We start from the raw sequence: 25,997 nt of genomic DNA, 5'->3' as shown, positions 1-25,997 counted from the left end.
AGCTGCTTAATTATAGGGCAGAAAGAAAAAAATGAAGTCACTGCAAATGTTCTTTATTTTTATTTTTGCTCTTTCAGGTCTTATTCAAGTCTGAAAAACAGTATCTTTACCGCACCATGCATGTTGGCCACGTGGCATAGAGCCATGACCTACATGACTTTACAGCTATATAACAGAGGAGACAGGTCACCTTTCGGTCACTTATAACAGCTTGAGCTTCTTTTATAAAAGGCCTTGAAACACTTCAAGACATGTAACCACATAGTTAACAAGATAAGAAGGTGACAACTCATGCAGGTACCTTGAATAAGACCTGAAAGAGCAAAAATAAATATAAAGAACATTTGCAGTGACTTCATTTTTTTCTTTCTGCCCTATAATTAAGCAGCTTGGCTCAGTCTTCCAAATGGAACACAATCGCCTGGAACCTGCTTTAATTTGGAGCAAACCGGCAATAAGCATCAGTTTTAGGAATGATTAGAGGTCAGTTCAGGGGTACTGTTTTGTATGAAGAGGATGCCTGGTACTTTCTAGGACTACATTTCTTTTTTTGTGATTTAATTCTGCTGCTCATTAGAGGCAGTACTGTAGACTGATGTCCTTTCCTTTGTCCATAGAACAGAGATATGAGAAGCAGTGGCAATCCAAGCTACCTCGCATCCACGCCTGCCCCAGTCTGCCCAAGCCTGCCTGGAGTGATCAGCATGCCAGGGGGTGAGGGAGCAATTCACTGTCAATGCTAGTCAATCATTGGCCTCTTTTTCCGAGAGTGTCTGCAAAATAACACAAATGCATGCAATGATTTTTTGATCCAGTTATCCACACTTCACTTGGGATCTGAGAAGGTTGATAGAAGAAATAATTAAGTATATGCTTTTAAATTAATGATTTTAGTTCGCTCCTAATCTGTATCTCCTTTTGAACATCAGCTTTTCGTTAATCCACTGGTAGGATCAAGATCAAGAGATACCTCCAGGATCTATATGTTCTACTGACCTCACTGCAACATCTCCCATGAGCTGTGTTAACTATGGTCTGTATGGTTCATATATATTTAAAATATATAGCTTTACAATATATATGTTGTACCTACATATTACATATATTTTATATAACTTGAAAATATATCCTGAGTACAATGCTCCCCCTTTATCAGGCAGGCCCATTATACTGTGGAACAGGTTATAAGGTTGTACGGTCATGGCTCCCATTTGCCCCATAATGCCATTGAAAGGCTATGGAGAATTACTGTCTTATTGCTGTTGTGTGCGGACAGGAGAGGCACAGTCTCTGTGTCTGTCTCGTATAGAACAGTTACTAGAAATCCCACATTTATTTATACTCAAGTTACTTAACAGTACACTGTTTGTTACTAGCTGGAACATTATTGATTAATTCTATATGGTGCTAATTGCAATGTGCTACAATTGTGTTTTGTGTTGGGTTACATAAATTCATTATAAAACAGGCTTGCAGATTCAAATCTTTTTAAAGTGTAAAATCCATTCTCTAGGGATTCTAATCCATTCAAATCTAAGGATTTGTAGTAGGATTTATGTAATCTTCAAGATGCTACTTTCAGTGAAGCGGAAATAAATAAAGGATAAGACAAGGAGGTGTGTGAAAGCTGGTTCATTCCTGGGAAAGGTGAGGAGATTTGATTAGAATTTTTGCTCTCATTTGCCATTTCTGAGTTTTCCTTCCAACTCTGCAAATTATGGATCATCCAGAGTTTTTAGCAGCTGCACTAAACAATGACTCTACTGAAGAAGTACTGATGCCTAGGATTGGTTATACAATATTAGCCATTATCATGGCAATCTTTAGTATTGCATCAATTATCCTGAATTCAACAGTAATTTTGGTGACCATACGATACCGGAAATTGAGGCAACCTTTAAACTATTCTCTGGTGAATTTGGCGGTTACCGATTTAGGTGTTACTCTTACAGGGGGATTGTTAACCACAGTGACAAATGCAATGGGCTACTTCAGTTTGGGAAGGATTGGATGTGTGATCGAGGGATTCTGTGTTGCATTCTTCGGTAAGTTAATTTACTGTGTTAGTAAGTTGACTGATGCGATTCCAGTAAATGCAACTAATCTATTATCACTATTTTAGCACTCCCAATATTATTGTATAAACTAATTAAATGAGAATAACCATCTTTAAAAAGTGAATAGTAAATAAACATTCTGTAAGGATTAAACAGTAGGCCTTGTTTTCTTACAGATTACGATAGTCGTTCCAGAAAAAAAGTTTTTAAGTTATAAAAATATGCTGTTTATATAGTATGCTTTTAGTCATTCTTTATAATACTTATGAGTTGTATGCAGTATGTATCTAGGTTACAAAGAATAGATACTACAAAAAAAATAAAAAATCATTAGTCTTTAATATCCAGTGAATAGTCTCAAAATGTAACCCTGCATTCCACAAAACTGATCAAAATTGGAGACACGAAATACTGTAAATCCTTTTCAGATACTTATTATTAAATTAAAAAACAGAAGCATACAATTATTAGCATGAAAAGAATTCAAGCACGTTTTACTTAAATATAGAAACTAAAATAAAACTCCATATAGACCATTTAATTGATAGTCCAGTAGACTGGACACAATGCAGCCAAGGGTTCAAAATAATTAAAGCAAACTTGGGACAGTTCTTGAATTGTAAATATTGTAAATTCTTCTATATACTGCACTGCTAGTATCTCTGTACATTGAACCCTACACTTTCTCTCTCTACTGCTGTATGTCACAGTCTGGGCACTGTCTGCATGCAACTGACAACATTTAAATTAATTTTAAAGTTCATGATAATTTAAGAAGCCAGTTCTTTCAAATGAACTGTGTTGCTATTGATTTCTTTCCAGGATAACAGCATTTTTTTTAACCAACGCTCACCTCATGGAAAAACTTTTAAAAGCACTACAAGAGATGTTAGTTTTCATCACCTACTGTATTTACTTCAAATGCTATTTTGTTTTTTTATCAATCCATTTAGGACACAGGACCATTTAGATCAATCTAATAGACCCCTAAATATGTAATTAATAAGTGGAAGGTATTTTTAAAAAACATTTGCCTTTAACTGTGTTGCACAGGTATCGCGGGTCTCTGCACAGTGGCAGTGATAGCAGTTGATCGTCTCATTGTAGTCTGTAAACCCTTGAGGACAGTCACCTTTCAGTCAAAGCATGCTGTGGCAGGAGTGGCCTTGTCTTGGATCTGGTCTTTCATTTGGAACACGCCCCCTCTGCTCGGATGGGGGAGTTACCAGCTGGAGGGGGTGAAGACCTCGTGTGCCCCTGACTGGTACAGCACTGATCCTGTCAATGTCTCCTACATCATCTGCTACTTCTCTTTGTGCTTCACTGTACCATTCGTCATCATTGTGTTTTCTTATTCACACCTACTGTGGACATTAAGAAAGGTAAATAAAACATCTCATGCAAACATGCATGTTAACGTGTTTATTAATCTATGCATAAATTGGATCAAGGTTGGATCCCATTCATCTGATGAGCAATGCATTTGATATTGTAAAATGGCACCAGCTGTGTTAACATCAACAACCAGCTTTCACTGCAAGCCTGTCAAGTACGTCTCTTCAGTTTGGATGGGTTTAAAAATTGCAAAGTTCTTCAAAGAAATTTGATCAATTTGGAAGGTCTGTTCTCACAAGCAAAGGTTCTTCCAAGAAATAAGATCATGGAAATGAGATTCCATTCCTTTGACTGTGAAGACAGACCTTTATCGTGTTGCCTTTGTTTTGCCGATAAGCTTCCGCATTACAGGACCTATCTAATGCCAGGTTCCTTGTTCACACAGGTGTCCAGGCTCGGGGTTGCCAAGATGGGCAGCACTGCCAAAGCTGAAGCTCAGGTTGCCCGGATGGTTATAATGATGGTGTTGGCATTTCTCGTCTGTTGGCTTCCTTATGCAGCGTTTGCTATGGCAGTGGTCTTCAATCCTCAGCTTCACATTAATCCCATCATTGCAACTGTTCCCATGTACCTCTCCAAAACCAGCACAGTATACAACCCAATCATTTACATCTTCATGAACAGACAGGCGAGTAGCTAAAATATTGTAGTGCCCCACAGCATCCACTTTCTCACTCCTCAGTGTCTGGCCCCATAGATCAAGTTGAAAGTGAGTAATGTATCTATTATGGCTTAAGTAAGTACCAGTATAGCATTAATTACAACAGTGGAATTCACTGCCCATTACTATAATAGGGATTTCAAGTCAGTATAATTGTTATTAACAGATTTTCTGAAAGGAAAAACCTATTCACAAAACTTTAAATACTATTAAAAGAAAGGTTTTCTTTGATCAATTAGGTCAATTTTTTAGTTCCCAAAACTCTTTTAAAAACTCCATTAGAGAAGATCAGCTTATTATCAGGTTTAAAATAACTGTTTATCAATAGGACCCTACAAAAAAATATGAAATCAACTTAAGACTGCTTAGATGTATCCAGGTTATTTATTTCTGGTTTAGTAACTTTATTCAGTGTATTTCACCTCTCATTCCTCTCTATAATCATTTTCAGGAGGTTGAAACCAGTATTTGATTAACTACCAAAAGAACAAGAAAACTAACTGAACTTAAACATCTTCAACAGATCTTAAAGAGTAGCGGGGTTCTGAAAAATGTAGCAACACGTGGGGACATGTAACGCTACAACAGTTTAAATAACATACCTGTAATTTTTATTTTCCTTGTTAACATTCTGACAACTTTTTACACTTAGAACTCTAAAGTCTATTCCAAAGCTCTTTTCAAAATGTCCACTCTAGTGCACCAATAGTGTAAGGATTATTGTCCACATTGTCAAACAGGTCACACAGCAATAATGATCCATGAGGTGGTACAGAACAGAAAAGCCAGCAGACTTCTTGTTATGTTTTTTAATTTATTTTTTTATTGCTCTTCCTGCAGTGATTTAGAGGACAGCTCTCAAACCCCAGTGCGCTAAAGCAATCATTTTGAAAAAAAGACGTATGTTAATGAAAAGAAATGACAGGTGCATTATTTAAATGGTTGTAGCAACATGTGGGGACATTGCGATATATGTTTCGGCAATTAAATGTTGCCGAATTGGATTTTATCTTTCAGTTCCGTGACTATGCTGTTCCATTCTTGTTGTGTGGAAGAAATCCTTGGGCTACAGAGGCCGATGGCCCAGAAGAGGAAACCACCATTTCTACAATCAATATAAGTAATAGCAAAGTTGCTCCCACATAACATGTTTTTTTTTTCTGTAAAGTTAACTTTCTTTAAATGTATTTGACTTTACTGAGCATAATAGCCATACCACTGTTAAGTACACACAGTATTCATTTATTCCAGGCATCTGGGAAATCATTATGATATAATGCACATGATATATTGAAATATACTCTCGATGTATGCATACATTTTATTCTAGAGCACATAATTCTTACCTAGTACATACAAAATATACTTAAGTTGGCTTTTGAATTACAAACTAGAAGGGATTTTGCACCAGGAAACAGCAGCAACCTCTGGATATTCAAAATTGAAGTTACTGTAAATTAACAACATAATTCAAATACTTGATATTGTGTTAGCCAGCTACTTTGTGCAGCTCACAGCTTTGTTCTTTATAAATAAATAGTATATGTCATTTTTTATATTGTTCAAGCTAATTTTAGGCAAGACATGATTTAATCACTTCTTAATGCATTTTAATTAGTCAAAAACTGCTCATGGTCTTTAAAGAATATAGTCTTTTTTTCCAGCTACTTTATGTAGGTTGTTATAAAGCACTCTAATAATGGTATTTTAATGTTGTATTATGTATGTCATACTGCATTATGCATTTTTGCCCTGTGGTTTTGGTTGTCAGAGAAATCAATTATTGTATGTTAGTGTTAACAAATATTTCATATTGTCAATAAACTTGTATAGCTGTTCTTGTAAAAGGTTGTTTTTCTTTCAGGAAAGAAACACACTCAAATAGTTTTGAGAATGAAGCTCCTCTGGAGAACTCTACTTGCCCGGACTGAACAGAGTATATAGGTCACATTGTCACATGATCTGAATGGAATAAGTATCTGTTCAGTCCTGGCAGTTAGGGCTCGCCAGAAAAGCTTGAAGAAAGCTCAAAGCCGGGTAACTGCAGATTTCAAGAGAAACGCCAACTCAGTATTGCATCACCAGAACCCAAAACCACTGAGAATGACTTCAAACACCCTGCAAGAGTAAAGGGAATGCAAACAGCTACTAAAGCTGGCTTTGCATGTTACAGCAATTTCAAAATGAATCACTTTATTTAAAAAGCATCACAATCAGCCCAGTATATTTAGATGAAGATGACATATCATGTTGAGAGGGTGGTGATAGATATTTCGTCACGTCACTCCAGACAGACGTTATTCCGGTAAAGCCGCAATATTTAAAGTACTGTGTGTCTGCTACAGAAGAGTCTCGCTGACTCCAAGGGGCTTGACATATTTTAAGCCATGCAATATTGGGAACCAATTAAACTACATATAAAAAGAGCAGATCAAGGCATGCACAGAGATCTGAGATTCCTGGCTCGTGCCGATTGCAAGACTATGGGTGTATATCGAACACTTACTTTAAAGAACCCTTGTGATTTCCAACAGTGCAGGTTAAGAACGCCAAAGCAGCAGTCCCTCCCTCCTCTTATCTGCAAAACGTAGGCAAAGTGATGTTGACAACCGTTGGTAGGAATTGCAATCTGATGGGCACATTTTGCAAAACATTGCATTTCAAACTAATTAATTAAATATCAATATATGTGCATATAACTAAATTGAAGGCGCACTGCACCACAAAAACAAAGCACAGACCCACTTTAGACAAGTACTGGTATAAATGCAATACTGGTGCCACTGTTGTGTATGTGTTTGTGTGTGTGTGTGTGTGTGTGTGTGTGTGTGTGTTCTAAGCTACACCATTCATTATTCATTGTTGTTGCTCAGTCGCCCAAACCAATATTTGCGTCTATTTTGACTTTAATAGCAAGACCAACTCCAGACATTTCTGAAGCTTGCTAGCATTTCAGGTACATAAACAACTGTTTATCAGTGCAGACTCCACACCTTTAAGCAGGACTGCTAAACATGTCTGTTTTTTCAGTGTAAACAAAGAACTGACTACACACGCGCACAGTGACATTTACAAGCAACGCAATGGCGTCATTTTGCGTAAGGAGGACTGACTGCTGAATGAACCGGATGAGGAAGACAAAAATTAACCAGCTTTGATGCAACGCTGTTTTGAAGATGGTTTACGTGTCTAATGGTGAGGACGTGTTTTGATTTGTAAGCTTATACCACATTTTTGGGGGTCTGTTAAAATAACGTTCGAACGTGACAACCCATCTAAGAAATGTTTATTTTATTTTATTTATTTATTTTAGTAGCGCATACATCGTATTGCTAAACAAGCTTGATGGCGAAGTAATTATTTATGTCCTGAATGGTTTAATTTTTTAGGACACTTTCTGACTTATCCGCCTTTCATTTAGATTTATCGGTTATAAGTATTGCGTTATAAGCTCATGAGGTTATATGTTTGAATAGTTTACCATGAAATAACTTCGAACAAGTCTTACGCCACCATGGAAAAATTTTATACTGTGGATTTTTTGCATGCAAATTTCTTTTACACTCATCGTCATTGTACTACGAAGAGTACTAGAGCGACTACTGCGACGTACTTGCCTGGAGAAAATATTGATAATCTAGTTGATAAATTAGTGTTTTTTTTGTTTATTTATTTATTTATTTTTATTTTTTTTAAAGCAGTTGACGCCCATACACACAGATACGTTCTTATCGTTAGGAAAAAGACTTGAAATCGCACGTCTTACCTATTTTTAGTTCAGATATCGAAACCTCAAAACTGAGCTTCAGTCTCGTTTGCTTTGGTTATGTTAAGTGTCGCTAGTTTATTTGTTAACACGTGTGGTTGATTTAACGTAGCGTCATTATTAACCGTTATAAATCATGTGCATCCAATGAAATCAATCTTATGCTGCCATTTCACTCTTCCTATGTTTCAATCCCAGGCCAGGTTCTGGATAGCCGGAGCCAGTCCCCTTGGAGTTTATCTTTTATTACAGATCTCTTTTGGGGAGTAGTGGAGTTTGTTGGATTATTGTAAGTCCTCTTTTTACACATTTCTGTTCTGTTAACTACTGCTAAATGGAAGAAAAATATGCCACAAATAAATAATAATATTAACTCTAGTTTGTCCAAAAGGGTTGTTGCAGTATTGTTTTTAGCATAGTAGTTCCATATGGGTGGGAGGGGGTGGGGGAAGATCTTAAACACCATCTTCCTCATCTTGATTAGAACCCCCTGGGTAGTAACCTGTTAATTCACATTTACCAATTGTGCAAAATGTTCTATTTAAATTGCCTTATTTTGTGTTTTTAGCTTTCATAGCTTGTTCCAGCCAGACTTGTCAAAGAAAGGAACTCCTGGCTCCTCATCCTCTTCTAGATTTGATGATGGCAGAGGGTATGTTTGATCTTCTTGACTCAATATAGGCTATTGCAATAATTTGTTCATGTCATGCAGTCTACACACAAGTACAGCATTTGTCCAGCTGATCGGAACACGTCCTTTTAGCTATTCTTTAAATTACTGGTAACAAAAGTTTTAATTTATTTTATTAGCAATACAAATGTTTTTAGTGACTTCCCATTTTCTTCTATTTCATATTATTTCTTGATTGTATTTTATTAGTTCTAAACCCTAACTGTGAACTTGTCCTGGGTTTCAGAACTCTACTCCTTTAGGTGTGTTAATGAAGTGACAAGGTGCCAGGAATTTGAGCAATCAAGCCTCTGCTATATATGCTCTGAACTGATTGCACTAATCACAGCATGAGTAAAGCTCATCTGAATCTGTAGGTTTACTAATAGAAATTGTTCATGTTTGTAATGGCATGTAATGAATGGGTGAAGGACTTGTGGGAGTTCACCACCTCTGATTTTACACATTATACAGATAATTCAAAGCAATGTTGCTACTACTTCCTGTGCTGTAGCTGTGTTTCACTCCAGTGCTATTAGGTTATTTACAAAAATGCACGTGAATACATTGTTTTCAGGTATATCATTGCAGAGATTCCACATCGCATTGCAGTAAAGTCATTTTTTGATTTACTTTCTTTACCTTTAATAGCCCCCCTCGATTCCCTGGAGGAAGACGAATGGGAAGAGTAAATCATGGTGGAGGCGGTCCAAGTGCCCCTCCTATGGGAGGAGGTGGATGAGGAAGGTATATTATAGTCCGTACCTCTCTAATGCAATCTTTCCTTTCTTTAGCAAGATTTAAAAACTGGTCCAAGTAGTCAAATCAATCTAGAATGTAAACTGTATATTATACAGGCTGATTAGAATGTAAGTTTCCCACATCAATGCAATATATCATTAATGTGGTAAACTTACTGTCTAAGCGCCCTGTATATCAGAGCTCCTCTGCTCACATACACTCGAAGGATTTGTTTGTTTGCACACAACAGGAAAAACAAGTTTAGATTAATACATGGCATTAGAACAGTTGTCTAGAACAAGTAAAAGGCATATCAAACTGTACTTAATCTTTGAAAATAAAAGGAGCTGATGGTGTTGGTATTTAGCTGATAATTTCAGCACATGTATCCTACTTCAGATCTCTGTAAAACAGATCCCTTACTTGAACTTTTAGTTTAAAAGTGTTTTATTTTGAACAAAATAAGTTACGTAATTGCTATTTCTTATTTTATAATTTAACAGGTAAACGCCTGCATAAATTAATGCAGGCAAGGATGCCCATGTTCACAAGGCTGGTCTGGATCTTTAAAGTGAAGGTCTTCATAAGAAGAGAATTGCGCAGTTGGTAACGTGAATGTGTGTGTGTCCACCTGAACAGCTGCTACTGCTGACATGCAGATTCTTGATGTTGCGCTGGGAATACCTGACCAAAGGTGCCACTGCAATTGATGAGCAGCATTTCCTTTCTTTGTATAATGGGAGTTTCCTAATGTTTTTCTTTTGTGTTGATTTAAAGTTCGTTTTTTTTTTTTTTAATCTGTATGCTGAAATGTGTCAATAAAATAATAAAAAAAATATTGTGTAATAAAATATATATATACTATTGCTATTGAAATGAACTCTTGAATATTTATAAAGTAATGCTGGGAAGATGATCTGCTTTTACACCCCATTTTAATACAATATGAAACATGTATACAGGTTAAAAATAATGTGTGCTCATACAAAATGTGTTTTGTTTTCCTAATAAACAATTGCATAGTAGTAATATGTATCTGTATTATTCTTATATTTTTATAATCTCTGGTAAATTATAAATGGTACATATACTATTTACTTTGTCAACCTGGGATTAATGCTGTAAATGACCAAAAATCAGGATATGTGCACTCTTATAAAATGTACTCAAAGTTTAAAAGATATGCAACCCACCTAAACCAGTACAAAAGTGACTTGAACTTCATTAATCTACAGGCTGCTGCCTTCACAAGACCACGAGAAAGTGCAGGAAACACAAAATTCAGGTGGACGTGCTCGTATTGGAAACAAAAACTTTATGAAGTTGTCATTTGAGTTCAAAACACTAAGTTATGTTATCAACTCTTCAGAAGTTACATACCCAAAAGCAAGACTTAATTACATCAAAGTTTCAAACGTATTAATATGCATATTTGAATAGTTCAGAGAATACAGATAAGAAACATCTATCACTTTAATTAAAGAAGACTTGCAACATGTCAGATTTACTGCTTTATTGTATTATCAGCAAGTTGCTTTTGTGCATAGAGATCGTGTCTCTCCCTCCCCACACTTTCAGAATGATACAATAAAGCCTTTACACAATTCCCCCTCCAAGAGACTTAAGGCCAATTTTTTTTTTTTTTTAAAGATAATTTAAACCTATTTGAGGGTGCTAATTCTATAGATCTCTTAAATCTCAGGATCCTGGACTGTGGAGAACCATAGCCGAAACTTACCGATTTAAATTTACATCTTAAATAGATGGTGGTTCTAGTACTACGTTTTTAATTGTACTGTATATTTTATGACAAAGTGGTTTTCTGTTTACTCCGGGGACAATGCAATGTACCGTCACTATGCTATGACAACTACAGTTTACAGCAAAACTCTGAGATAGATTTCATTTGGCCTTCCATTGCTTCTGTGCAAAACTCCGCGATTGTTGGGAGTTGCCCACGGTCTGGTGCGTGCACCCGGAAGTGCCCGGCGTTTTGTTTTTGGTAGTTTGCGTCTGTTCATCACAATCTCTGTAACGGATACCTGGAGGTTTGACAGGATGACCCAGGCGGAGAGAGAACCCGAAAACGGGAAAGAGAAGGAGAAAGACCGAGACAAGGAGAAAGAGAAGGAGCAGCGGGGAGTGAAGAGGCCGATAGTTCCCCCTGTCATACCCGAACCTTTACAAGAGGTTTGTGTTCCCATCCCAAAACATACCCAGCGCCGTGGCAAAGACCTGTTTCTGTGTGGACTGTGACTATTGTAAACAGTATTATGTCCATATTGTTTAGTACAGATAGTTTAACACATTAAGTACCCGGTTCATTTTTCATTGGGGGGGATTGGGAGGGGGAAGCACAACACAAGCTGTATTTATGTCATTTGATGCACTGCATCTAGACTTCACTTTTGCGGTTAACCAAGTTAGAGTAAGTTATCATAACAGTATAGTTGAAAGAGAAAATTAAAATAACAGGTAGATGGGAGTTTTAAAAAAAATGTTCCAATGAGGACAATAGCACTTAAATGGTTAAAATGCATCATTGCTGAGTAGACCGTGCAACGTCATAAGCAACAACAACAGCAACACTTTCTAGCAAAGAACGTGACTTTTCTGCACCAGAACCGAGTAATCGTCTGTATTTTGTTTGAACAGCTGCTGGTACTATTGTTATAGCATTGTACTGACAGTGTTATTCAACAACCTTCAGCACTCAACGCGCAGGATTTCAGAGGTAGATTGAGGAGTGTGCTTTAATGAGCCTTTAGAAATATTGCGGTCAAATTACCATCATTTTCCAACTTTGTTTTTAAAACTTTTCCATGCATTTGATCCACCACAGCAGTTTAATTACACATGTGTTTTATTTATTTGATGCATATATGTGCAGTGCTGTATATCTCTTATTATTAATGTCATTTTTTGTTTTGTTTTGTTTTTACTCCTTTGTGGTTAACATTTTATAATTTCACCTACCTGTCTTTTATAAAGCAAATCCAGAGCAACTTCATCGTGGTGATAAATCCAGGTTCAGCCACGCTGAGGATTGGCCGAGCCACGGATACACTTCCTGTAAGCATTCCACATGTCATTGCTAGGAGGCACAAACACCAGGGCCAGCCCCGCCACGAGGACCCCTGGCTGATGAGAGAGGGTCTCAATGTAAGTGGCATCGCAGGAGAAGATTCTCTGGCATGGCTTTAGTAATAGACTGCAAACAACATGCGTTATACATTTCTATCTTGCTTGCAAAGTTGTCATTATGTACAGTACTGATACATATATATATATAGAGAGAGAGAGTATTGATTTTGTTAAAGACCATAAGTGGCTTCAGAAGACTAACTATAAATGTGAATTAGTTTTTGTTGTAATAAGCAGGAGTTTACGTACTGTAGCAACAGTCATTTTATTAGGAAGCAACCTCAAGTACCGCTTATCCCCATCAGAGGGGAGTGCTGCTGCTGTCAAAGCTGTATGCGTGTTGGACAGAATGTCCCTTTCATTTAAAATCGGACCTACCATTTAAGGTGTCCTTGTGCCCTCTTGTTTTGAGATTTACCGTTTTACTTTTTTTTTTTTTTTTTTTTTTAGAAACCAGAAAGTAATGAACAAAGACAAAATGGCCTTAAAATGGTAGACCAGGCAATCTGGTCCAAGAAGATGTCAAATGGTGCAAGAAGAATTCCAGTTTCTGCTGATCAGGTCATTTTACTTTAATATGGGACCTTCTTAAGAGGGAACCAGTAGACGTAGCCATGGGACTAAATTTTTGTTCCCCTGATACTGCAAATTCACAGCCTACATATTTCTAAGGAGAATGCAGTCGTTTTTGTTAAATACGCCAACCTCTGGTATGATCTTGCTAAAGTCCATAGTCACGTATTACACCCATAAGAAATTCAATGACATAACCTGGATAATTATACAAGGCTGGTGTCTGCAATTCTATCATGTATCATGGAAAGTGCTATTCAGGAGTGAAACCGAGGATGTATACATGTGTACTCTGGATACTGTTCAAGAATAGTCTTCACTTGTGAACATGTAAAAGTGGTAAGACAGATTGGTCAACAATAGCAGTCAATAACACCCTCTAGTTAAATTCCCATTTTCCAGTGTTTCATGTAGCATTAGATTAAACTTCATTCTTAACATATGGTTTCTTTTGTAGGCAAGGGCATTCAATAAACAAATGCGGCCTGCAGTGTTGGATCCAAGCTCCAGAGTGAAGTGGACGAACACATCCCATCACCCTGAGTTTGTTGTGGGAGAAGAGGTACACATTAACCGAGAACATTAGTTACACTACCTGTGTCTGCAGAAAAAGGCTGCCAGGAGCCGCTTTTACACAGCATTTAAGAGGTGTAATTCGGTGTATGTTATTCTAAAACAATGTCTCAACTTGACCCACGGAAATGTGTCTGCCTGATTTAGTATCTGCTTTAAATCCTGTTTTTGTTTTTTTTTGTTCTTCTTCTTTTGTTTAACAGGCACTTCTTGTAAATCCTACAGACTGCTACAACATCCACTGGCCAATACGAAGGGGACAAATAAACCTTCATGGTGGTCCTGGTGGCACCCTGACTGCAGTTATGGCTGATTTGGAGACGATATGGTCGTATGCAATACAGAAGTTCTTAGAGATTCCACTTCGAGATTTGAAGGTAAATCTAAACCTGCAGAATTATAACGCAGACTATTTGGCAGATCCTTACAGCGTACTCACTATCAGACTGGACAGTACTTTAACAATCCTCTGTGGAAAGAAAAATGTTCAGGAATTAATTGACAAAAACACATACAGCAGTGCATTTGCATTTCTGCAGTACTGTATTATACATGGTAATTTCCTGCTTCTTTTAAACCTTTTACACAGGTAGTGCATGCTTTGTATTTTGCGCTACAGAATATTTGGGATAAAATAAGATATCTATTTATTTTTGTAAATGTACTCCTCAGTATTACAGATGCATCTTGTTAGTTCCAGACATCAATAACAGACAACATGTAAAGGAGTTGGTGAACATGCTTCTCATGAACATGGGCTTTTCAGGTAAAAAGCTTGTACAATTTCTAAGTGTTTACATACTGACTTCAATTGACTTATCAGAATGTATGTTTTATATTCATTTTAGTGGCAGCAGCATGGTTTAGTATTCCCCACAAGGAGGCGATATAGCACACTGTTTAACACAGTAATTTTGTTGGTTTTATAGGCTTTGGTATTGAATGCATTAAAGAGGTTTGTTTTTTTTAAGACTATCAGGGTTTAACAAAATCATAAAATAAAATAAAATCACAGCGAAGAAAGAATAATCAAGTATTAAGGTCCCATCCTGCAAAGAAAGAACATGCTGTGAGAAATGAATCTGAAGAGCTGCCAGTCAGTGTTTTTTTTGTGGCTATAATTTTCTATGTATTATTCATTAAGAACTTGCAAGCTTATCTTTTAAACCGTATACATTTAAAGTCTAATTCTTTTTTTTTCACCATGTAAATGTGCAGGTATTGTAGTCCATCAGGAGTCAGTGTGTGCCACTTTTGGCAGTGGCTTAAGCAGTGCATGTGTTATAGATGTTGGAGACCAGAAGACCAGTGTGTGTTGTGTAGAAGATGGAGTGTCTCATCGCAACTCAAGGTTTGCTTTCCTTTACAATATCTATATAGTATAGGACCTACTGGGACATGTTTACACCACGAATAAATAATAATAATAATAATAATACATAAACAGGTTTGTGTATTTTCATACAGTTTATATTGCTCTATATTTCTTTTGATTTTGTAAGATTTAACATTACAATTGAAACGTGTGCACGTATTTTGACAGGTTGTGCCTGGCGTACGGAGGTTTGGACGTGACTAGATGTTTTTTCTGGCTCATACAGCGAGCTGGCTTTCCTTATAGAGAGTGTCAGCTGTCCAGCAAAACAGACTGTCTCCTCCTTCAGCAGCTCAAAGAGACCTTCTGTCATCTTGAACAGGTAAGGAATGTTGGGGGCATAACACAAGAAAATCATATCAGGAGTAATCTGCTTTATTGTGCTATTTTGGTTGAACAGGATATATATATATATATATATATATATATATATATATATATATATATATATATTATAATTTTCTTTCTTCTCTCCAGGACATTTCAGGACTCAAAGACCATGAATTTCAACTCCGAAACCCAGACTCCCCTGCTGTGCTCTACCAGCTCCGATTAGGAGATGAAAAGCTACAGGTACACTAACCACTTCATTTAGCTTTCCACCCATGCTGTTTTTGTTTTCAAGATGTGCCAAGTAATTGAACAAGATTTGTACATAAATAAATAAAGCTGTATTTTATTTTGACTTGTAATTACCTTTTTTAATGTACGTTTCTGCTTTCTGATAACTGATCTGAGATTTCTGTCAATAAGAACCAAAACATTCTTCATTTATATCTTATCTTCGCTAACACAATGCTGCACACTTCCGTTCAGAGTGTAACTGTCACGTATATGGTGTAAGAAAGAGTCTTTCTTAACTGTCATATTCCGAAACTAGGCACCAATGGCACTCTTCTATCCAGCAAACTTTGGAATTGTGGGTCAGAAGATGACATCATTACAGCACAGATCACAGGGAGACTCGGAGGACCCTCATGATGAGCAGTACTTGATGGGTACACAAAGCAAACAGGACCAGGTGCAGTGCAGCTCAGTGGCCTATATAAACTGATTATTATTTGTTTATTTAGCAGACGCCTTTATCCAAGGCTACTTACAGAGACTAGAGTGTGTGAACTATGCATCAGCTGCAGAGTCACTTACAATTACGTCTCACCCGAAAGACGGAGCACAAGGAGGTTAAGTGACTTGCTGCAGGGTCACACAATGAGTCAGTGGCTGAGGTGGGATTTGAACCGGGGACCTCCTGGTTATAAGCCCTTTTCTTCAACCTCGCAAACTGATGTGTAACACTGCTACAACTACTGTCCTTCTAGCAAGATGATACATTGGCTCAGGGTTTTTATTCACAAGCCTGTACTCATGGTCAATATAGTCAAATTAGACGCTATACAGCACTGAAAACAAGAGGAGGTGCAAAGTTTTTGGAGCATTAGCAATTGCCCAATTGCAAGGCAAAATCCTTCAATCTCATTGTAATGTTTGCGCCCACTTAGTTTTCCGGCTCCCCGCCCAGTTCCATGCTCTTTGCTTCATTTGAATACATTTTAATATCATTTAAATTGAATCTCGTGAAATTTGATAGCTGGTGCAAAATGGCCGGTGAAAACCATTCTTTACATACGCCGCATTTTAAGTGGCTGCTAAAGTGCCACTTTACGGCTGCTAAACGTGGTTTGTGCATGCAAAACGCTGATGTTGACCACAATATGGGTGTTTTGCAGCTGCAAATCACTTTGTATGTATCCTTACAGCAGCCCCATAATGTCCTCTATGACTACTTAATCTGTATCGTGTGTGCTATTTAAAAAAAAAATAATAATACATCGAGTTACTATTTGACTTTTAACATCTTATTTTGTGTATGAAGTCTGCTAAAGCCACAGCTGAGCGGAAGACTTTTCCCAAGCCATCTGGGTTTGACGGAGAGTCGTGCAGCCAGAACCCAGAACCCTCTGACAGGAGTCACTCCCAGGAAATGGACCTGGGGCACTCCCAGAGCGACTGCCTGACAGGCAATGAGGTGGAGGAGTCACCTTCTGCTGTCATGTCCAGGAGAACGGCCATATCCCAGTTTGAAGGAAAAGCGCTGGGCATTGATAAAGCTATTCTTCACAGTATTGACTGCTGTGGTAAGGAAAGTTTTTTTTGTTTGTTTTTGGGCTGGGGGGTGGGGACTTTCAACTGGCTTGTAGACCATAAATCTCCGGCCCCAAATCACCAGTCTTATTTGTTTGTTTGTCTTTTTTAAAGCATCTGATGAGACTAAGAAGAAAATGTACAGCTGTATCCTAGTAGTCGGAGGGGGTCTTATGTTCCACGGGTCACAGGAGTTCCTGCAGCACCGAATCCTCAATAAGATGCCCCCTTCCTTCAGGAGAGTTGTAGAAAATGTGGAAGTCATTACAAGACCCAAGGTACGTCTGCTGCCTGCTGCAAAGTGGTTACTAGTAATTGTGGTGCAATCCATGTGATTGTAATTTGATGCATGCCGTTCCCCTAGTTGTCAAATTTGTTAAGAGTACAACATTTTTTACTAGATGCAAAAAAATCTGTACTATATTAGTTACACAAAAAAAAACTAACCTTTTACACCACTTCTAAAACTTCCTCTGGTACAAACATCAACTTTATATCACCTTGGCTGCATAATATTTACCAGACTGAGGAAGTACGCAGCACTGTTTGTGCATTTAGCTGGTTTTCCCAACCCCCTGACTGTGTTGTGTTCTCAGGACATGGACCCGCGACTGATTGCCTGGAAAGGGGGTGCAGTTCTGGCCTGCCTGGACACCACTCAGGAGCTGTGGATCTACCAGCGGGAGTGGCAGCGCTTCGGAGTGCGCATGCTGAGGGAGAGAGCTGCTTTTGTCTGGTGAGCTTCCACCTGAGCTGGACACACTCAACCAGAATCGCAGCAAAGGCTGTTGAAGTAACAGTGCCATGAGTGCCATCACTTTCTACGTGAAGTGTTATTTGCAGTTGTATGGCAAGCTGTCATCTTAAAGACACTGACAAAGTGCAAAGCTTAGGCCACTATGATGATTTTTAAAAAAAAAAAATTTTACCAGTTAATGTGATCATGTTTTGTACTGTATATAAATTCTTCCTCTGAATTTGTTCTTGCATCTGAATTTGTTCAAAGAAAGTTCAAAGAAAGGCACATAGTGTGTTGCAGTGTTGTACAAATTAAGTGATTGATTACCACCTCATAAAAGCAAATCCTGGTCTAAATAAGTTGGCACGATCCACTGCATGACTCACTTACTTGTGACTGTTTCCTGTTTCCATGGAATCTGTAAAACAGATACGTCAGCGACAATTTGAAACATGAGCAGGCAAAAAAAAAAAAAAAAACTTCTGACGAGATTGGAACGCTTTTGTCATCTTCCAATGTAACCTGTCTATGAACCTCAAAAAAAAAAAAAAAAAAAAATTTGGTTTTTGTTTGGGGAAAATGTAATCAATCTTTTTATCAGTGAACCAATATACTTCATGCCAACAATTAACCACTACAATTAAATAGCTGTTTTTTGTTTTTTCCAAGACTGCTTAAACTAATAATTATCTCTGTTTTCATCTTTTCCTGCTGAATCTGATAAGTTCAAGTAACAGTCAGTTCTAATCTGATAATAAAAAGGAAGGTTTCTGACACACTCAACATTTCTTAATCAGTGAAGGATGTGGTTCATCACGTTGCATGAAGCAGAATTTCTAAGTAATAAGTGTTTTAATCACCACTCACCATATAACCTATGCACAGCTGTGGCCAAAAGTTTTGCATCCCCTAGAATTGTAGGATTGAGACAAAATAAGAAAAAATAAATTATTTAGATATTTTATTTAACATCATGTAATCAAAGAAACTACTAAATTATATCGCAAGTGTCTACCGGAACCCATAATAGTAGTACAGTATTTCATGTTTCGAAATGTCGATTTTGGTCAGTGTTTCGTTGAACTAGAAAGCGGTATGTAATTCAATATGTTAATGTAACATTATTCACCAGGTTTCATTCAACTTTATGAAGCAGTAGTTAATTCTATAGGGTGATGCAAAACGTTTGGTCATAGATGTATATGTACTATCTAAAATAAAGTGGCATTGCAGTTCAGTGCACATTTTAACTTGTTAATTTAATAAGCTATATAATAAGAAGAATGACATACTTTATACAATGGAGTATCATGCTATATCTTGCTCACATCTTGAGAATCGCTCATCCAATTACTTTGAAACTTGGTGTGAACATTTGTTTGTTCTAGGTGAGGAACTTTGAACTTTATTAGCATGAACTCTGGTGTCTGATTGGTTTGGCTAATGAAAGCCAAACTGCTCAGCCACATTTAATGAAACCAATGCTTGGACCTTGTGTAAATGCAAGTCATGTTAATCAAGGTTATGTCCTTGGCAGTTATTATTGAAACGTCGACTATGTGGAGTCTATACCCAAATTGCGACCTACTTTAACATCCGTCCCTCTGAAAGCAAGAAGCAAGATGGCTTAAAAAAACTAAGATGCTTCTGCTTTTTGTTGAAAACTTTATTATTTACAAAAAGATACAGTCTACAATTGATCTTTATACGCTTAAAAACTTGTGTTCATGAATACCGGCAGTATATTTGATCTAGTTGATCTTTTGAAAAAGAAGGAAAAGATATTATACTTTATAACATAAAACTCAAATAGGTCAAAATAAGCACAGAAAAAATTAAATTTAATAAAAACAGAAAGCAGAAGCCTTGTATTTAAAAAATGTTGATCCTATGATATAGTAAACACTAATATTAAAAACATAATGTTTCTTACTTGCTCTTCCTGGTTTATTTTACAGTTTAATTTCACCTGTCATATTACAGTTAATTGACATTTTATATTTCAATTCAGTTACAAAAAACTAAACAGTTGAGTAAAGTAAACTCTGTGTTTTTTTCAAGACCCAGTCACAGATTCTAAAAGTGCAAGCTCTTCTGTTTTTAAACCAGCATGCTCTTCTCCCATTCTTTTAATTCCAGTATTGCGTTTCTCAGTTGCTGTGTACTTTCCTTATTGCATGGAAACTTTGAGCATAACGTGTCTGTGTCTTGGCTGAATCTGTGATCAGGTGCACCGTGCATACTTTTACAGATTTTCCCAATCTCCTTCATAAGGGAATATGATTTGCAAAAATTGAAAGCGGGAGGGATGTTTTTCCCAGTGGAGATTTCATCAAAGTATACAACCATGTATTTGTTCAGAGCTGCCGGGCACTTCAGATCGCTGCTAAACATGTTCAGAGTCAGACTGTACATGTCCTCCAGAGCAGTGGAAACTGTGTAGTCTTCTGCTGTAGGGTTAGAGGTGCTGTTCCATTTGCTGTTGGCTGAGTTTGAGCAAATGACAACAATCTTATCAGCAGTCTCTTTCTGTGTGGCTAGCCACTGAACTTGGCCCATTTCTGCAATCTTCTGCGTTTGCCATATATCAATAATCACCTTGCACCGACAGTGCAATTGCAGGAATTCAGCAAAAGCCACCACAGCTTTTTGAAATATTCTGCTCTTCAGAGAATAAATTATAAGTATTGTAGCTGGTGAACCACTGCAATTATTCGAGGCAGAATCTGCTAAACATCTTCTGGTTTTACCTAGAAAATAAAATGGTTACTCATTAATTGATAGCTTATCAGCCCTGCAAATGTGTTTTTTAAACTGCACGTCTGAACAATATGCCAACAGATAACACTGGGTTACTGGATTTGACACTAGATGTTGTACTTAAAGGATTAAAGTATGTTTTATAAAAGCCACATGCTTTTGAAATAAAAAAAAAGATTACCTACCTGATTTCCATATTGCATAGATTGAAACCACAAGAAGAATAGCAAAAACCAATGTAGCAGCAATGATGAGGAGCTGTGATTCTGAAAAGTAACACCTTGATATTATTCATTATGTGGTTTTAAAAAAAAAGGGGGGGGGGGGGGGGTGAAAATAAGTAAACCAATATTTTTAGAAAATATTTCTTACTTTATCTTCAAGGGTCTGTTGTTTGCACACACAGCCATATAATTTAAATGTAGAATTTCAATTTCCAATAAGTCTTTCATTTTAGTGTATGTATGTATATATATATATATATATATATATATATATATATATATATATATATATATATATATATATATATATATATATATATATATATATATATATTTTTTTTAAATAAAGATTTCTTTTACATAGCATTTATTTGGTCAAGTTTCATAGTTTCAAAGGAATGCTCAGAGGAGAAGGGTTACGGGTCTGTGCTGAACAAAATGACAGGATTTTCACAGGGACACAATACCTTCAAACTGCACTCTTACCTTTTTTGTCAGGGTTTTTTGGTGTGGTTTCCGTGGGACTTTCTAAAATATAAATAAAAGCACTTCTGCATTAGGAATCTGTTTAGTTGTAAAGCGCAAACAATGCTCAAATAAAAGAACAACACTTTGGAAGAATGCCTTTACACCCTCACACCCATTAGGCTGAACGTCTCATATGAAGTTATGAAAGGGCCTTGTAGGACATCACTGTGTAGAAGCATTGCATTGCTGTCCATTATAGTATCCTGGAGCAACTTTTGCCAGGCAAAATATTAGTTTAAAATACAGACAAATAGAACCCAAATGATGTGACTTTTGTTATACAGAAAATAACCCCATTTCCTGGGCAACATAAGCCATTAACTCATAAATAAAGACCTAGTTTGCCAGCCGTGTCCAAAACATGAGTGAAATCTGTTTTATCCACCTGAGCCCAACATAGCTACCACCAGGGCAGCAGTGTGGAGTAGTGGTTAGGGCTCTGGACTCTTGACCGGAGGGTTGTGGGTTCAATCCCCAGTGGGGGACACTGCTGTTGTACCCTTGAGCAAGGTACTTTACCTAGATTGTTCCAGTAAAAATCCAACTGTATAAATGGGTAATTGTATGTAAAAATAATGTGATATCTTGTAACAATTGTAAGTCGCCCTGGATAAGGGCGTCTGCTAAGAAATAAATAATAATAATAACCATATCTTCTGAAAAGTCGTTGCTATCCAAGATTAGGAGGTTTAACTTTTGCCCCATCTGGCATGGAACAACATAACATTAGAATCTGGTTTTGATAGGTAAAACATACCTATTTTGCAGTCCATGTATTTGGCGTGTCTATGGCAATCACTCTGACACCCATGAAAATAAGGTGCAATCTAAATGAAGCACAGATCAGATTTGGTTATTCAGTGATGAGGAGTAAAATACATTAATCTGGGCTTGGCCATAGTAAGGACACCAATACAAGGGGCAACAACACTAAAAGTCTTACAGCAATATGATGTTATTTATTAGCTGCTTAACATGACCACCATTCTTATCAAGCAGGGTTTTCATAGTGGTTAACATTAAAACATCTGGATGCAGAGTTTTCACAGCACCCACAAATAGAGAGAAACGTAAAGGAACTTTGTGATATTTTGTGTTTGATGCTCAGATCACTTGAATTACAGACCCCCACAGAGGTGTGCATGCTATTCTAACATATACAGTGGAAAATAAACACCACCTTTTCTCAAATTTAAAACTGTCATCATGAAAATGATGTTTCTGGTGGTACAGTATCTTAATGTCATAAAAGCATGCTAAAAGTGTAATATTGGACAATCGGGAAACTGCAGAGCTTAAATATACTGCCGGTATTCATGAACACAAGTTTTAAAGCGTATTAAAAAAAACAAATGTACCTGTATAAGCAATATTTCACAGTCTTTGTTGTTGGCTTTTATTCTTTTGGTACTTCTTGTTTCATTGGCCTAAATAATAGAAAAATAAGCATGTCGCTAATTGGATCTAAATCCGTGAAACATCAACATTTATTTGACACCCTATTGAAACAAAATAACAACACCACATACTGTACTCATACTGTACTGAATATAACCTGCATTTGATCTGAATGATAATTAAAGGGTTTGTGTGATACTGTCCTAGCATCATCAGTGTGTGCCCTTGTGGAGAGACCCTGGAATCCGACAGCACTCTATATCTGGATGAAGCCTAATTCCAGTTTAGAGTTTACAAATCTACCTTTAGCACATTACCGTGACGATATGTAGAGAATGGGTAAGCAACTTTGGCTCTTCTAGTCTGTTCTGTTACAAAACATTGTTCCAACAAAGTTCCCATTATTATTTTCATGATCTTCAGCAGGGCCAATTAAATAATCAAAGACCTGGTTGAAACAAATAGCCAAGGTGGACGGCCCCTGCTGCACAGTACTTACAGCAGAAATTACTCAGATAAAAGAGAAAAAAACATACCAGTGATCTGCTGTCAGATACTGTATGCTCCTGGATGTGTTTGATGGTGGACTGACATTACACTCTGTTGAGTCTGTGGACTGATATTACACTTGTGGTTTATATTGTTCAGGATGTAGCCAAAGTACAATTTTGTTATGTTTATGTACACTAAAAAAAACGCCTTCACGTGCACATGAGAAAAGACTGCTGCCCATCTCATGTCAAATACAGCCATACTGGTTAACTTCAGACCGCCACCAACTGTTTACACAAATCTCTCTACCATTTGCTGTTACAGCGTTGTACTGGTTCTCGGAATGGTGTTTTCTTGAACACGTAACTGTGTATCGTGCAAATATTTACCTGAAATTCCGCAGTGATCATATTTAAGAATTCACAGTTGTCCAACTTTTCAGGAGGTTTCTTGCAAGAAAACAATAAAATAGCATATTTCAGTGAATGTTTACTGGTGGTAAAGACCACCTCCACTTCATCCCCAGTGAAGAATGAACTGATGTTTGGCTCCCACAGGCTTCCTATACATGGAAACAAATTGTTAAAAAAAACAAAAAAAACACAAGGAACTCCTCCTGGGCAAGCACTCAGTCACAGCTACTGGAAGTATGGTATTTTAGCAAACACTAGATCAATGAAGACAATTTTTTAACAAAACACCTTTTTTTGTTTAATTTGCTTTTACATCAAAGTGAAAATGTACTTATACTGTACATACTACATTAAAAAATCTGTGTTGGAGGGTTGACTACTTACCTTCTGAAACACAGTGCTCGTGATACTTTACATTATCATTCTCGCAATCTGAAAAAGTACAGGTCATAGATTGGAATATGGAAGTGATTTTTTCACAATGTTAAATAAATAGTAAAATGTGTGAACTTCCTAAAACCATTGGACTTTGAAAAGAATGTCTAAACAACCACTAAAACAGCCAATTGGACTGACCAGTGAAATCTGAGTTCAGAGCATAGCTCAGCAATGAAGCTGGAGTCAAAGGATGTAGTCAGAAAAAACTAAACATTTCCAGGGAGGGCAGTGAGACAAACATAGCTATATCCTTCAGATACGGCCATTGCTTAAATATCATCTAAACAGTTTACCTGGTGTTTTAAAGGTTTGACTTTTTGTAGGTGGGTCTCCTTCAATATTAGCTGTTGGAATGTTGAAAGCACTTACATAATAATGTGTTTCTGGTTCCGCATTAAATCCACTGAAATAAAATTCCCACTTTAAAAAAACAAACAAATAAATACAAAAAAAGATATATATTAATTACACAATTTAACTTAAGAAACACATTGTTACTTTAAAACACATAATAATTTGCTAGATTTTCTGATATACAGTACCTGTTTATTCCAGGGATTGGTTTGAGTCAGAAATGTCTGTGTATACTTGCATTGGAAACTGTGGCTCATATAATTCCTTAGATTTTCAATGCGGATCATGGTTGCTTTAAGGTTTGCAATGCTTCCTAAAATATAGAATAAATAATAATAATACAATAAATATGTGTGCTTTTCTAAATTGTCACTCTGATTTATTTCAAACATTTCATAAAAATACACAGCAATGTCAGTTGGTTATGTCATTCACATAAGAACATAAGAAAGTTTACAAACGAGAGGAGGCCATTCCGCCCATCTTGCTCGTTTGGTTGTTAGTAGCTTATTGATCCCAGAATCTCATCAAGCAGCTTCTTGAAGTATCCCAGGGTGTCGGCTTCAACAATAATTACAGTGGATGTAGCAATATTTGATCTCCCCCACCCCCACCCCTCCCCACCACTATTCCTCTTTCTTAGGTCATAAACTTTTGGATAATCAGAAATAACAGTAACAACAACAAAGAAGAGATAGGTAGATGAATGGTGGTGGAACATCTCAACATTTACTGATTCTGTATTATTTAATTATATGAAGAAGAAAACACTTACCATCTGCACTGATGGTCCAGCTTATATTTAATGTAGGGGACTGTTCAGAGCTAACACCCAATTTGACTTTGAGTGACTGGAGATCTGAAGGGGTAAAATTATTCTTTATGGTCCATTCTGTTGGTGGGATGTAAGCTTGAAAAGATAAGAAAGCCGTGTTAAAAGTTTATACTGTATTGAAAGCTCAAAAGCAACGGACACACCGCTCCTTTCAATATTTTAGTATTTTTGAAGTCCTGTTTATTTAACAACACGTGGTGAATAAAATACCCCGCAAATCTGAATTAAATTCTAAATTTGTGCAAAGATTAATCAGGTTCTTCAATAACATACATACATATTGCTAGGAGCTGTGGACTTACCATCATGCTCTTCACAAATAATATCCTGTAAGGGAAAAACGAAAACATGATAACGTATAACGGATTAATATTACTTGATTTCATGCATCCAACCAGGCACAGTAAAAAAAAAAAATTATATTCCCTCCTCTTTGATTCTTACCTGCTCCAGAACTTGTGTGTCACATACAACTGGACCCCATCCAGACAGAAAAATAAGAAAAAATGTTCTCGCATTATAGTGCTGGTACTTCATTCCTCTATTCCGAGCAGTGTCTACTGTATACTTGTCTATTTTGAATGCCGCTCTTAATCTCACAGCAGCATTTATTCAGGACGGAGTGAGTCACCAAAGTTTATCACTCAGAGATCTCCCCTACCAGTACCAGTTGAAATGACGCGTGCAGCTAGTGTCAGGTTCAAAAAAGTGTTGGTTTT

At 36.9% G+C, this 25,997-nt stretch overlaps 4 protein-coding genes and 1 long non-coding RNA gene across 7 annotated transcripts; 3 read left to right on the top strand and 2 right to left on the bottom strand.

Annotated features, from left to right (window-relative positions):
* The first annotated feature begins 1,644 nt into the window (after nt 1-1,644).
* LOC117971368 (parapinopsin-like) lies at nt 1,645-5,945 on the top strand. Its single transcript, XM_034919599.2, has 4 exons — nt 1,645-2,045; nt 3,111-3,439; nt 3,838-4,080; nt 5,131-5,945. The coding sequence occupies exons 1-4, from the start codon at nt 1,718-1,720 to the stop codon at nt 5,257-5,259; spliced, it is 1,029 nt and encodes a 342-aa protein (XP_034775490.2). The 5' UTR covers nt 1,645-1,717; the 3' UTR covers nt 5,260-5,945.
* Nucleotides 3,335-7,955, bottom strand: LOC131701557 (uncharacterized). Its single transcript, XR_009308873.1, has 3 exons — nt 7,880-7,955; nt 6,620-6,691; nt 3,335-3,421 (listed from the first exon to the last, which is right to left on the bottom strand). It is a non-coding gene; the product is annotated as an uncharacterized LOC131701557 (long non-coding RNA).
* LOC117413951 (selenoprotein K-like) lies at nt 7,152-10,315 on the top strand. The gene is made up of 5 exons (XM_034023440.3): nt 7,152-7,308; nt 8,078-8,168; nt 8,448-8,531; nt 9,201-9,296; nt 9,794-10,315. The coding sequence occupies exons 1-5, from the start codon at nt 7,290-7,292 to the stop codon at nt 9,795-9,797; spliced, it is 294 nt and encodes a 97-aa protein (XP_033879331.1). The 5' UTR covers nt 7,152-7,289; the 3' UTR covers nt 9,798-10,315.
* An 898-nt stretch (nt 10,316-11,213) lies between these two features.
* On the top strand, nt 11,214-19,532 carry LOC117413621 (actin-related protein 8-like). Its single transcript, XM_034022834.3, has 13 exons — nt 11,214-11,480; nt 12,282-12,452; nt 12,885-12,995; nt 13,465-13,569; nt 13,784-13,957; nt 14,253-14,346; nt 14,799-14,931; nt 15,124-15,277; nt 15,433-15,528; nt 15,836-15,976; nt 16,829-17,090; nt 17,212-17,375; nt 17,694-19,532. Exons 1-13 carry the CDS (start codon nt 11,349-11,351, stop codon nt 17,835-17,837), a joined length of 1,881 nt encoding a protein of 626 aa, XP_033878725.3. The 5' UTR covers nt 11,214-11,348; the 3' UTR covers nt 17,838-19,532.
* A 59-nt stretch (nt 19,533-19,591) lies between these two features.
* On the bottom strand, nt 19,592-25,891 carry LOC117412627 (interleukin-17 receptor B-like). 3 transcript variants are annotated; one of them, XM_059000113.1, is made up of 12 exons: nt 25,723-25,891; nt 25,581-25,605; nt 25,219-25,353; nt 24,632-24,756; nt 24,383-24,509; nt 24,036-24,083; nt 23,628-23,800; nt 22,707-22,775; nt 22,106-22,175; nt 21,307-21,348; nt 20,782-20,862; nt 19,592-20,586 (listed from the first exon to the last, which is right to left on the bottom strand). In XM_059000113.1, the coding sequence occupies exons 1-12, from the start codon at nt 25,813-25,815 to the stop codon at nt 19,937-19,939; spliced, it is 1,638 nt and encodes a 545-aa protein (XP_058856096.1). In that variant the 5' UTR covers nt 25,816-25,891; the 3' UTR covers nt 19,592-19,936. The 3 variants fall into 3 exon arrangements, with proteins under 3 accessions (XP_058856096.1, XP_058856097.1, XP_058856099.1); XM_059000114.1 differs by lacking the exon at nt 25,581-25,605 and having other exon boundaries at nt 19,594-20,586; nt 25,723-25,866; XM_059000116.1 differs by lacking the exons at nt 25,219-25,353; nt 25,581-25,605 and having other exon boundaries at nt 19,594-20,586; nt 25,723-25,862.
* Nucleotides 25,892-25,997: the final 106 nt, after the last annotated feature.

The sequence above is a fragment of the Acipenser ruthenus genome, chromosome 25, assembly GCF_902713425.1.
Source record: "Acipenser ruthenus chromosome 25, fAciRut3.2 maternal haplotype, whole genome shotgun sequence".
Classification (NCBI taxonomy): Eukaryota; Metazoa; Chordata; class Actinopteri; order Acipenseriformes; family Acipenseridae; genus Acipenser; species Acipenser ruthenus.
This window is presented reverse-complemented; position numbering and strand designations above follow the sequence as displayed.